At 33.4% G+C, this 14,109-nt stretch overlaps 1 protein-coding gene across 1 annotated transcript in view; it reads right to left on the reverse strand.

The window, feature by feature from the left end:
- Positions 1–12,126, reverse strand: part of LOC116341093 (nitric oxide synthase) — a 32,711-nt gene extending 20,585 nt beyond the window's left edge. Inside the window, exon 1 of the mRNA XM_031767960.1 lies at positions 11,125–12,126. Coding sequence (XP_031623820.1) covers positions 11,125–11,670 — 546 coding nt within the window. The 5' untranslated portion in view covers positions 11,671–12,126. The remainder of the gene's footprint in view (positions 1–11,124) is intronic.
- Positions 12,127–14,109: the final 1,983 nt, after the last annotated feature.

The following is a 14,109-nucleotide window of genomic DNA, read 5'->3' on the forward strand; positions in this document are numbered from 1 at the left end:
TAGGTAATCTTTATCAAAAATTAAGGCATTCCCTTTGAAAACTTCATTTGAATCATAGTTATCAGATTAATTTTTCACAAAGTGTTCAACTACACGACGAACAAAGTGGATTTTTTTTTGTTTTTTTTTTTTCCTACAGTCTAAATTGTGGATACGGTATAACTTATACTACAAGCACTGAAGCATCGTCTTTTTTTACCATTACAAACCAACGTTATTTACAATTCGGGAAGTTGAAGTTTTTGAAAATGATTTTTCTTTTGTATTCAATTTATAACAGACAACGAACACTGTTCAGCTATCTCTAGAATTTACATTTTGCATTTCTTTGCATTGAGCTTTAGCACATACAATGCATTCATATGTGTTATGATACCAATTCACTGAATTTAATCCAAAAATGTGTATGTCGGTGCAAGAAGAGGGACACGGTTTTCTTTGTACGAATGAAATGGAATAAATACATCAAAAGGCACATTTCATGCGCTGCATGCACACCGATTTTTATCGACTCAACATTCTCTCCGCATGTTTGTGATAATACAATAACACATAAAAGCAACGTCCGGAAACCATCCACAAATATAATCTCAATATTTGTGAGCGACTGCACATCGTGATGCTATTAATCAGTAAATTATGTGAATTGACGAGCTACCTACGAAATGCACAATAAAACGTTCCATTTAAACGTGCACATTCAAACTCTTACTTGTTTTTGAATGATATTTTAGTTGAATTGGGCGATTTTTTTTTTTGAAGCAGCACTGCACCTGAATACTGTATCTTATTTCAACTGAAGCATATGTGAATCGAATGAATGTTCTTTTGAAAATTCAACAACTCATGGCAGAAGCCTTGTGCTAAAAACGAGTCTATTAAAACAGAACCAAGTCTATAAGTGAAATTTGAACGTACTTTTACTATTTCTATTCCAAAATGAAAAGAAGTGAAAAACGCAGTCCCAAACCACAAACAAAGTTAAAAAGTCATTTTATTCGCAGCATTAACGTAAATTAAGTGCAAACTATTGATTTTTAATCAGTCGGCAATTTGTCGATTTTCTTTCAATTTCGATCAATTATTAATTTATTACTGTTTCTAAATGATTAGCGACGTAAGTGAATGAAAAACATCAAACGATTGGAAACAAGAAGTTGAAAAGTGAATTTTCTGATCATTAATTTCTTCTTTTTATAGACAACGTCTTTCGTCTAGTCTGATATCGTTTTTCTCCCTCCTGCTGCCATCCTCATTCGACGAATCGAAAGTATTTGTCATTTTCTAATCGCTACTGGAAAAAGAAAGATTTCACTGTTTTTCTGAAGATTTCGAAAAAGAAAACTTGTGAGTCATTAGTCGAATATGTCACTGCCACTGCATTTGTGCGTGGGTGTTTTAATTCAAATAAAAACATAATATCAAGCGATTATGAAGAATGTCTTGAAATAAAGTCAAATAAAATAAATCATTGATTTTTCGTTGTAGCTCATCATACACTTGCACACATGCTAGCCCAATAAAAATTTTGAAGGTGCACAGAACCAATTTCACAGTGGATTCGTAAAAAAACTTTTGTAGATTTATTGTGGCGTATGTTTTAGCAAACGTGGCATGTTTTATGATGCCAACGACATTGGCTCGGCGATGGCAAATTGAAATAATGTGCTCACGTGTTCTTAAAAAAAAAGTCAATGCACAAAATTGTTTGTTAAACGCCTGACTGACAACGACCTTAACATTCACACTTCGTTTAGCTTTTCGAATACACTCCTTTTTTTCATACCGAAAATTTCCCGAAAAAAAAAAATATTTCATTTGCAGATTGTGATGAAGGAAAAAAACGATTTTACACAAAATATTATAAATTAGATAAAAGCAAACATGAATTCAAGAAATGATTTCAAACATTCGTATTTTCACCTCATAAACATACACACATACATAAATTAAAGTTTTTCGCCTCCGTCAAAAGAAAGGAAAAAAATTAAATTCAATTTACATTTCCAGTTGGTTCACTCTGTCGTAGACGCTTAACGAATGACGACGGTATATTCTTTGGATCTTTTCAAATGTGCTTTGGCTTAATTAGATCTCGTCTAAAAAGCATTTGGCATTCATTTCATCAGTTATTCTTATTTCTGTTCATGAAGAAGACTTTATTCACTCGAACTGAAATCATACAGCATTCGTAAATTGGCCGGTGCATACTGATGCGTGTTAGCAGTAGACATTTTATGGGGAAAAAATGTAATTAATGTGAGACGCTCAACTCTGATGAAGAAGTGAAATCATTTTAGGTTCTAGGTCAATGCTATTTATTATAAATACAAACATAATGTTGTTTATAATTTCGAAAGGGTTTGATTATTTATGTCAATAAAAGACATGAAAATGACCAATAACGGTTTTGTGAAATGTTTTCTTTTTTGAAAATTATTATAGTTTTAAGCATGGAAAACTGTGATAGATGGACTTAATAACCCGTTTCATCCAATGGTGTAAAAACCAAGTTATAAGCAAAAACTTTTTGATTTAATCGAATCAACTGAGCAATTCATATGTTTGAACTGAAATGTTGATGTTTCAACACAGATAATGGCTTAAACGTCTAATATTGTATGATAATTTGCATATATTTTATAAAATCCTTCCTTCCGCTCTGCATAGTAATGGACGATTAAGGCGAGTAAAGTATCAAACACTGGAAAGAGTAATCCGAAGTGAAACATAGTAAAATGAACCATTGACGACTTTTCAATGTTGAATAAAAGTTTGTACATCAAAAATCTTATCGATAAATGTTTCTCTATTCGGATAAATCATTGTCCGATTACTCTGTCTGTATCAAATAATTTCCAGAGGGTGCTAAACTTTTTGACATAATTTGACTTTGAACAGTATTTTGTTTGCCACACAGTTTACGAACTAAATGTTTTGAACTGTATACCATGTCGACAATATCCGAGTGGAAAATGTGAGATGGATGAAAACTAACGGCAAGGATGAATGGTTTTAACAAAGGCACTTTATGTTTAAACATATACGTAACATGTGTGCTGTGTGAAATGCAAAAAAAAAAGAGAAATAAATATGAGCTATGTTACAGTCAACCGACTGACTAATCTGGTTTTTATTTAAACAAGTGCCTCCGCTGTGCATACAACACGCGCTCGCACAGCTTGAACATATAAATATTTGCATTTTATTCGGTATGCATTTTCATAGAACACGAATATGTACAGACAGAGTTCTGCGGAGTGCTTGTTGAAAAACTCTCACAATATGATTTTATTCGTGTGAGATGAATATGTTTTGTTTGCTGTTATATTCTTTGTTTTACTGCATTTCAATTCAAAAATAATTTCATTTTTCGTAAATTATTCAAGAGACGAAACAAAACACACAGAAAAAACAACAACCTGAATTTACATGATGCCAACGCACTTGCATGAAACGAGTTAATTTGATGCTGATAGAGGATGAAAGTGAATTGTGGAAATAGATCTACCGAAATATTTTCGAACAAATTAACCACAATTTGAAAATAAACGTGTTTAATGGACGTTTTCATCGGGTCATCAAAATTCTGACGATGGTAAAAAAGGGTGTTTTTTTGTTTAATCACATGCAGCCAAGCACTACCGTAAATTGCAACCTTTTCCATTCCACTATACGTATCAAAATGCAAATTTAATTAAATTGAAAACGCTCAGTTAATCCGCACGAAGGTTCGAAAGATTCAAAATGATGAAATTTTGTGTTTCATCGTCAGTTTGAACGAATTTGGGTTAAATTTTAAAAGTGAATCAGATTTTCTGACTACATTTTAAAAGAGTTTTCCATTTAACTTTGAGAAAAAAAAATAATTTTTTCTTCTTAAACCTGACCCAAATCGTTGCACACATTTTGTATCGCTGAAATTAATTTGCATAAACTTATGCAAAAAGAAAACACATTTGATACACTTTTGATGCCACATATTTTCGACAAAAACTGCGTCAAAATGAAATGAGTTTCTTTTTATGCTTGTAAATTCAATACAAACTACATTATGTTACCATGTTGATTGAGGTTGAATTAATGTAGTTTTTTGTAATGTATTCATTAAGTTTTGATGGCCATTATGGCAACCTTAAGCAAAAGTGCTAAACGTTGAGAAGCTTATAGATGCACAAGCACATGGTACTTTGGCGAAGGGTCATTGTTCAAATTTTATGCTGGAGTGGAGCAATTTGGAAAAACATTGAAAACGAACACAGCATTTTTACGGCATCTCTATTGAACCACGGGGCCAAAACCATTGGATAATGAAAAGAATAAGTACTTTTACGTTTAATTAGTGTGATTTTCCATTCGACTTCCAGGAAACAGTGTGAAATAAATGGATGGAAGTGGCAACAGTAAACAATAAAACATTTTGGATAAACATTGTCGAAATTAACAGGAAATGCTTGAGTAATACGAACATAATACTGTTTCCGTATGCAACCGAACGCTTTCAGCATGTATCAGCACGTGCTCATTGATACAAGCAAAGTTGCTTATATTGTAAATATTATTATGAGTCGAATAATCATACGACATTTTCACGAGTGTATTTGAAAGAAAAAGCTCAGAATAAAGTATATTTTTCGCACGAGAACACTTTTTTGGCGCAGACAAAACCTTCTTTATTTGAAATCGTTCGATGAAATTCATTCGGAAAATGTATGACTTTCGATTATTCTTGTGTCCACCATTAGAATTTCATTGCGTTCAAAAGACCGCTTGACTTCTTGAAAATTCCTCTCGTTTTGAATAATTTTTTGGTCAACATCGAGTTTTATCGGTTTTTAACATTGGATACAATCATTCATATTTTTATGTTCATCGCAGCCATTCCGTTGCGTTCTGATTCTTTGAATGTTCTTTGCGGTAATATTTATTCTGCTGGATTGGTTTGTAGTCAGTGTGCATTTTGGTTTAACATTGGTTTTGTACTTATGATTTATACACATTGGATTATTCGTCAATTTATGTTTACCATTCTCTACCAATCACCCGAGGCTTATTAAATGCCCTTCGATAATAATAAATATTTTGCTAAAACATTTACCTGGCGAGACCGTCGAGAAGTGAACAACCAAACTAAATATTTATTCATCCAAAATGTAAATGGCAAATTCACCGCCAGCGGAATCATGAAGTTGAATTTCGCTCAAATCAAGTAAATTCAACTGTTTTGCGCGATTGAAGAGTTCAAAATTGATGTAGAAAGTATATTTAGATGATTCATTCACAACAAAATCGAAAAGAACAATCAATAAATTGCTGCGAAATTGATTAATTCCATTTTATTTTCTCGCAGCAATTAATTAATCATATAACTTTCTATATAATCACCATTAAATACTATATATGCAATTCAAAATATGAAGAAAAAAATTCTCCATATTCATCGTTGCGATTGCGTTCATCATCATCGTTCGAGATGAGTAAAAGTCGGTGGGTAATTTTGTGCTTTTGCAAACATCAACTCAAATTGAAATAAATATTGTATTAGGATGCCGAATTTGAAGTGGAAACACACTTAATTTACGAAGTGTGCAACCATCCAACAACTGGTTGGAAATGAAACTGTGGCGAATAGAGTTAATTAAACTAAAACTCAATTAGGAAAAGTATCAACGAACCGTCAAAACATACCCCCACACGCATACACACGATGTGAAATGTTTCACGGTAATGAGTGGTAAAACATATGTAATTACATTTGAAATCTCATTTTGGATGTGGTGCCAAAGTATTGTTGATGCTATATCGCCTAAAGTGGGAATCATACCCTGAAATAATGACGTTGTACATGGATCATTTAATTTTGGAATCACGAAATGATATTGAAAAAGAAAACATTTTTGCCGAGGGTTTCTGAATTCATGGCAGCATATCTTAAGGCGTCCGCATATAATTGCTTAGTCAGACACCTTCGTATACTATATTTCATTTTGAATGGTACACCATCACAATGATATATAGCAATGACACAGTTGATGATGTGGGAAAAGATATGGTTTTTGGCGTAAACAACTATATTTACCAAACGTAAATCATAACATTGAAACGAAAGAGCGTAAACAAGATTTGAATGCAGTCTCGATTTCTTTGCCAACACGCACTTGTGATGCATGGAGAAAAAAAGCTCCGTTGAGGTAATGAGTGCAAGGTAAACATCATTATTTGTCTGCATTTACTATCAATCAGAAACAGAGCTGTTATAAGTACTGCGGAAGTGCGAGCACTTTTCTTGTAAGTGTCGCTCTTTCTTGTATTCAGGTGTGGCGCAAGTTATATGGATTAAGTGCCCGCACCTCTGCGGTGCCAATAACAGCTCTGATCTTAAGTTTGAATGGATGCCACATCACGTAGTCTAGGGCTCAACTGGAATCCGTATGATTGATGGTGTCTTAACCAAAAAAAAGGAAAACCGTCTGAAACCCACTCACAACGCCTGGAAATTTGACGATGAAGAAAAAAGAATCAATACAACAGATGAATGCCAATTTCTGCAGTGGAATATTTGGCGCAAAAACAAATACGCCCTGTCATTTTGAACCATTTGCATTAAGTAGGAAGTAGGTTGTTCCAACTTCTATTTGTTGTAATTTTGGAATTGTGCTTCTTGTTTCTATTTGCTTTTTTTCCTTTTCCGGTAATTTTTTTGTTATTTTTTCCGTTTTGTAAATGATGTTGTATTTTATTTACGTTTTATTTCTTACTTTTTTTCGTGGCATTCGGTGTTTTTTTATGTTCCTTCGGTTTATCATAGATTTTCTATGTATTGTTTAAAATTTTTCGAAGAAAAGTCGTGTCAAATTGGAATTGTTATTATTATTGATGCATTTCGTCAAATGCTTTTGTTTCTTTAGCATTTGAAGGTACACACAGGCTTGCGTCGGACTTTTGGTGCGCACGATGAAAAATGTGAATTTCATCTCGGCACGTGGAAGGAATCAACGAAACAAAAAAAAAAAGTTGACTAACGCAAAAAAAATTGTTAAGCAAATACATTTCGAGAGACAAACAACAATGTCGAAAATGTCAACGGTGCAAGAGAGAAAAAAATGATTCTATCACTCAACATTGTATAACTTTTTAATGAAAGCTATGTGAACAGTTTGAAGCCGGCTTATGACGATATGAGCAAAATGTAGGATGTGTAATGCAGGTGATGCGGAACATATCGTCGTTGTTTGATGCATGTTATACAACAATGTTAGTTGGATTAACGAAAACTACGAATGTTTACCATTCAGCCTAATCAACAGCAGTGACATCAAAATTCGTGTATATAACCCAAAGCATTGTTAGCCTATACGGTCGCCTTCGGAAAAACAATGACAAACTTATCTTTCAAATGACCAGAGAAAAACTATTTCATTATTACACACACACACACATACCCCCTCACGTGCGAATAAGCCAATTAATATTCAACAGAAACTAAATGAAACATCTAGAGCGTTGCATATCAGTTGGAGCCTTTTCGAAGGTGTCAGAGATGGACAAATTATAGATTCCATAATGGTAAAACAGATAAATTAGTGTTCGTAAACAAACAATGGTAATTGTTTGGGCTAAATGGCATGAAATTTATGTGTCTCGACTTGATTGTAACTAACAATACCGTTTGTTTGTGTGCATTAAGCACATTAAATTTTGTGCCTTCACACTAAATAAATTAACCGAAAGAGAGAATGTGAAAAAATGGAACCTAGAACAAAAACAACAGCAAAAAAATTACAAGACACGTAAATTGTATGAACTTAAAATTCAACGAGTGATGCGGAAAAGACATCACGTTTCGACTAATCTCATGTGTTACGAAAATATTTGGATTTTCAATTTCATCGAATGTGGACAGAAATTGCGAGGCCAACAAAAATAAGGGAAAGAATGGAACAAAAAAATAAGGCCGAATGGATGAGAGATAGAAATAGAGAGATAACGAGATGGGCAGAGACAGGCAGTTTGATTGCGAAATGTTTGCGTCGGTTGTAAAAATGTCAGATTAACTATATCTGCCTTACAATGAAGAGTGATCGAAGTAGAAGAATGACGTTTGCAAAACGTCATTGCATTGAATAAAAAAAAATGTGTCGTTTTAACCTTGGGTCCACAACGATGAGGCTTACTGATGAGGCATTTTTATTTCTCTATTTTCCTCTCAATCGGATACAATTGTCGGAAATTCCGGTATTTTCTACCATATGTTCATTGAACCTTTTAGTGTTTTAGAACATTGAAATGTTCAAATATTTACCGTCCACTTTTAATCAATAAAAATCCAAGTAGCTTAGAAACAAAGCTTTTTCTCTATGCCAGAAAGTAGTCGTGTTGAATCTAAACAGTAAATTGTAATATAAATTCATTGAAAAGCATGCACACTAATCTCCAAGCTATTTGGTTCGCACGTTCGTATGTCGTGGTGTGTATTTGTTTTTTTTTTTTAAATGTTAATGTCAACATTAAACGTATGTTGACGCCGATAAAATTCGATTTTTTGTTACAAACAAAACAAGCGGATTCCTTCACCCGAAATCCGCACATAAGATACACATAATTCTCATTCCTGAATAACACTTAATTGGATCCATCCAAACTTCTATTTGTACACGATGTGTGTTTTCTTTTCGTTTCCCCTTCGATTTTCTCAGTTTAGGAGTGTGCTAAATGTACTCAGACGACCTTTTGTTTTGATAAACTTTTGGCTCTTTTGTTAACGCACTCCGTTCAACTTTCGATGCGTGTATTTTGATTGTGGCAATTTTTCGTTCGGCATTTTGTGGCAAAGAGCATAGATTACAACACATTACTCAGGCATTATAGTTAAAGACATCGAAAGTGGACCTTTTGCTCAAGAAGTAAATATTTATGGTAATGCGTACACAGTAACTGTACTCGATGAGCCGATGTCAAGCGGGCACCATTTATGGAGGTGAAATAGACAACATCAATAACAAATAGTCCATCTGTCCACATTCATACTCTGTTGTCACAGCTATGTACAGTGTACACCCTCAATACAAATACAGAATGAGAAATAGAGGGAGAAACTGAAATTGAGTTCTAAAACCATTTAATGGAAGATTTACAATAAAAAGTTTTAACATTAGCTGGAATTTCTTTAGTTTGAAATGTGCGCTTTTTCGCCTAAAGACTATCAATGTGAAAAATTAGATAATAAATATATAACGTTGAGTTAATGGTAACCTATTATTTCCACTTCATCAGTGTGTAGTCGCCTCACACGTCGCATTGGTTTTGAAATTCGATCACATGAAATTAGAAGAGAAAAGTTGCTCAACCAAAGCAATTCGAATGCATAAAACATGATACAAAATTAGTTTGAAGTCGAAAGTTTCGGTGGTTAGCAATTTCACGCACTTTGAAACTGAAAACCCCAACTGATAACAACTGACAAAAAATTCGAAACTTTGGTTGATTGAAATCCCCATTTCGAATGGATGAGATATTAAAGTTTGCGGCATACAATGAGCATCGTTCAATTTACCAATCAGGAAATCAATTGAATACGTAAACAAGCACACGCCGAAATTATTTATTCAATTCATAAACCACATTGCAAACGCACGCGACCCGATAAAAATGGTCTATTTGTATTCGGGATGTAGAGCACGTAAATGTAATCCTTTAACTGTTTATCTGACTAAATCTCAGCAAACACACATAAATCCATTTGGTTCACAATATTTATGGAATTTATGGATAATAATACATTCAATATGAAGTGTATTGAAAATTGAGCATTCGCACCTTTTCAGAATGCCATATCGCCGCCTTTATTCGTTATTGATACAATCGATTCGGATTTTATATTTATGTAACTTGAAAGTATCTCCTGGGAAAAAAAAGTCATTCTTATGAAATCATCCCAATGCGAGTTTGTCGTCGCAAAAAACGTTTAATGTGAATAGAAAAGAAGATTTTTTTTTGATGAGCAAACGATTTTCAAATTGAAAAAAAATGTGCCTTTAGTTGAACTATGAAAAGAAGACGAGAAAATATGTTATTATTGCTCATTTGGTTCAATAACTTTGAAAATGTTGTACTTGATTTAACATGAAAAAAAAAATCTCTCAAAGAAATGAACGTTTTTGTCGAAGGAGTTTTACTTTTTGATAATATCATCGCTAAATCTAAGAATTCTTGCCTCAAATCAAATCCAATTTTCAGTCATTTTTTTCCCCTTAACATCACGAAGCACCAAACAACAAGAAGAAAAAGGCTCTTTTCTTTATTGTGAGACATGTGAATGACACTCTTGATGTGTTCGAAATCAACGATGAAAAGCATGCCATTGTTTAATTCCTTAATCTCACATTTCTGAAGGGGATTTTCATTCTGTATGGTTACTTTTGCATAATTTAAAGCCAAAAATGTTTTCGTTTCCAAATTAAATGGAAATCTTTCATCGCATTTTCAGCGCTAAATCTCTAATTGAAAGATTTTATTTCGGCGATTTTTTCGTTAAAAAGGCATGTGTAAATAAAATATTGCCTCTAATCCGTTTTTTCATAGGACCAAAACGAAAATCCACAATTGGATTATTCAGATTCATCGTTGCTCAAATGAATTACAAAGAAAAAAATGCAGCGAAAAAATTCCAATGAACTAAGAATTTTTAACAAACAAAAAAAGTCAAGAGATTCGCTGCTAAAATAATGAAATCATTTGGTATCAAAGTGTGGAAAAAAACGCGTCAAGAATTGTTTTCGTTAAAGAAACATTTGATTTTATCTCGTAAGGGTTTGGGACGTTTGTTGAATGATTGAAAGAAAAAATGCGTTCAACGCGGGAATTTCCGATCGAATGAACTGATATAAACATATCAGCTTGTTCTTGCAAAGCATAAATAACATCGTGGCACCTTGTAGAGGATTGGTTTGAATAGCTTTGTCGCTTTATCGATTTATTTGAATTGCCATCTCATCGACGTCACAAAATCAATGCAATAAAAACAACATACGCACACACGATAAAATAACACTAATCAAGTACATTCAAAACAAAAAATACTTTTCAGTTGAAAATTGAAAATTTAAATGTGTGAACGGTACTTACGTCCATGGCTTTTGTGTGCAATGAATCGTACACCTCGAAATTCGTGCACATGCTGCGCAAACGAACAGGTCGACGAAGTAGATAATCATCAGTTAACTGCGAATTACTGCCTCGCAATCGCATATCGGCCGACAGTTTGCGTTGTTGTTGTTTCATTGTTGTGGCGGGCGACAGTTCGCGTGCCTTACCATTGCGTAAATCACCGTTACTAATGCTGAACCGTTTACGTGGATCAAACTTTTTCTCCGTATCAATGATGCCAACGACACCATTTGGGATTTCTTTCAGCGATTTTTTACGTGTTTCATTGATAACAACCGATACACGACTGTTATCAACTTCATCGCCACTACTCATAATAGCACCATTGCCTTTGGCATTCATCGTTGAACTACAACTGTCCAAAGTTGTCGATGGTTGTTCGTTTTGTTGTTGTTGTTGTTGCTTCTGTTGTCCGCTATCGTCACCATCGTTCGGTCTGATGGTCCGTTTCAATGGGCCCACCCGAAGATGCTCCAACATTGAATTTATGTGTTGGGACATCATATTTCCGAATGTTTTATGCTCAATATTTTGTTAAACGACAAAGTACACTTCCAATTTTCAAATCAAATATTCCACTTCAGCGGAAGTGTTTTCGTTATGGGGTCGGTTGGTCGATGTGATGCTTCTCTGGAACGAATTTTTTTTTAATTTAAAATTTGTGTTCACCTACTTCATAAATGATCCAATTTAATATAAGTATCTGGCGTCAAATGTAATTTTGGTTGTAATAATTCTCACAAATCTTATCAAGCATAGCAAATATTCAACAGGATTTGAAATACGTGAATGCAAATTCGGAAAATACCGTTCTATTTCATAAATAATAAAATCGAATGCCGGAGAAATTCGGAGAATCTTTCTTTCGTGTGTATTTTGTGTCGATTTTTTTCTCTGTCTTATTAAATTTGTATGTGAATTTTGAATTACGACAGCTAAGGTGCTCGCACTTATGTTTTACCACTTGATCACAAACAGTTTAAATATTTCAACGCATTTTGTTTTTCTGTTTCTCTAACACATCGTCCTTTTTCACTTTTCGTTTACGCTCCGCGTATTTTGTTTTTTATGTTTGATTGCGATTTTAATTAGATTTCAATTAATACAAATATTTCACTGTATACTTTTGGTTCGTCTTTTTTTATATTTCGTTTGATTTTGCCATTCGATTCCCGTTATATTTTTTTTTGTTCAATGACTCTTAATTTGTGAAGTCTCTTGATTCTTTTCTTTTGCTGTCAAATATGTACTGAAAACGATCTTGATTCAAATGAAAATGATGTTCATTTCTATTATTTACACAAAATAAATATTTAGACTTAAATTTTTTTATTCAGTGCGATGAAATCATGCAAAAGGTATCCTCAGAAAGTAATACAAACAAAAATTCTTAAATTGTGTTGTTTAAATCTTTAATATTTGATGCATTGAAGAGTGGGCAAATAGAACGAGATGCGTTCATTGAATCATATTTCAACTAAACAAGATTTCGCATTTCATTTTTTTGCACAACGAAAAAATGGTTCAATCTTCAAAGAACGAAAATTGTTTCAAAATTAAAGAGACTCCGCCAAAAATGTGACATTTCACCTATGCGCCCCATTGAGCAGTTCGATTTTTATTAATCATTTAAGAGAATTTTTTCCCAAATTAAGCATAGAAAAAAAATTGCATGAAAAATGAACTGTCATGGTGAAGACAAACAAAAGACGGGACGGTTTTTTACCATTTTATCGACTGTGAAATTACGTGGAAAATTTATTTCTTTCTCTGTGTCTTTCTCTCTTTGCCACTTCGTTAAATTTAAAACCACATTATCACGCCAATACAAACGCTTAACGGAATCGACAAATTTTTATGAAAAACAAGGAGACGAAAAAAAGGAAAACAGCGTGCTGATCAAAACGCCAACGTAAAAATCTAAATCGTTAATCGATAATCACGTTGACATTAAATAAGATTCAAATAAGTTATTTACGAGAACGACATTGTGATTTATTTAAAAGATATTCGTTTTTATTTTATTACTTTTTAAATGCACTTGGGGAAACAACCATTGACATGCCGAAAAAGTCGCATTTTGAAACTGAAAACGACATCTTCTTTAGTTAATGTCCAACCTTTTGGCCGCGAAAAACATAAAAACTGTTTAAAGAAACATATTCAAGGAACAATGATTTTGAGATAAAAGTATCAGTGGAAGAAAATTAACAAGAGAATTTGTGTTATGCAGGCGACACAGATGCCAGACGAAAACGAGCTTTTAATTTATTCAATAGGTGAATTCTTGATGTTGATGTTATGTATTCAAAAGGCGAAGGCATTCACATCGTAACGAGGTCCAACATTTGGTTGTTATTGCTAAAATTGTACAATTTTATTGCCCCAGCCCACAAATTTCTCGAAAAAAAAAACAATTCAGCTACAATTGTTATGGCTCGTTGTTTTGCCGTGTAAACATGGAAACTGTATGTGCACAACGTACACGGTATACATGAATGTTGAAGCGGCTTGTTTTATTTTATTAAACATGCTTTTTAAATACACTAAAATGGTCATTCTCTCTTTATCATTCTCTCTGTGTGTATGTTTTATTTGTACAGCACCAAACATTCCAGTCAACTTGTTTATGATGATGTAAATAAAGAATTTATCAACAATGCTACATTCTGGGGCATTTAGTATATTTATCCGGTTGTGGTGTCAGCATTTTAAACTGTACAAATATGCTTGGCAATGATGATGATCATCTCCTACCATCATACTGTATGAAAAATGACGAAGGAATTTGTGATGTCATTTACAGGGATGCGGTGTGGATGTGGTGCATGTTTTCCATAATGCACAATCAAGCATAGATATTCACATGAAATCCACAATGCAAGCTGTTAAATTTACGTAGGTTTATGCGTTGGAATTCTTGAGATTCATTCGAATGATCAA

The sequence above is a fragment of the Contarinia nasturtii genome, unplaced genomic scaffold (assembly GCF_009176525.2).
Source record: "Contarinia nasturtii isolate CC-2019 unplaced genomic scaffold, AAFC_CNas_1.1 Cnas_scaffold_695, whole genome shotgun sequence".
NCBI lineage: Eukaryota > Metazoa > Arthropoda > Insecta > Diptera > Cecidomyiidae > Contarinia > Contarinia nasturtii.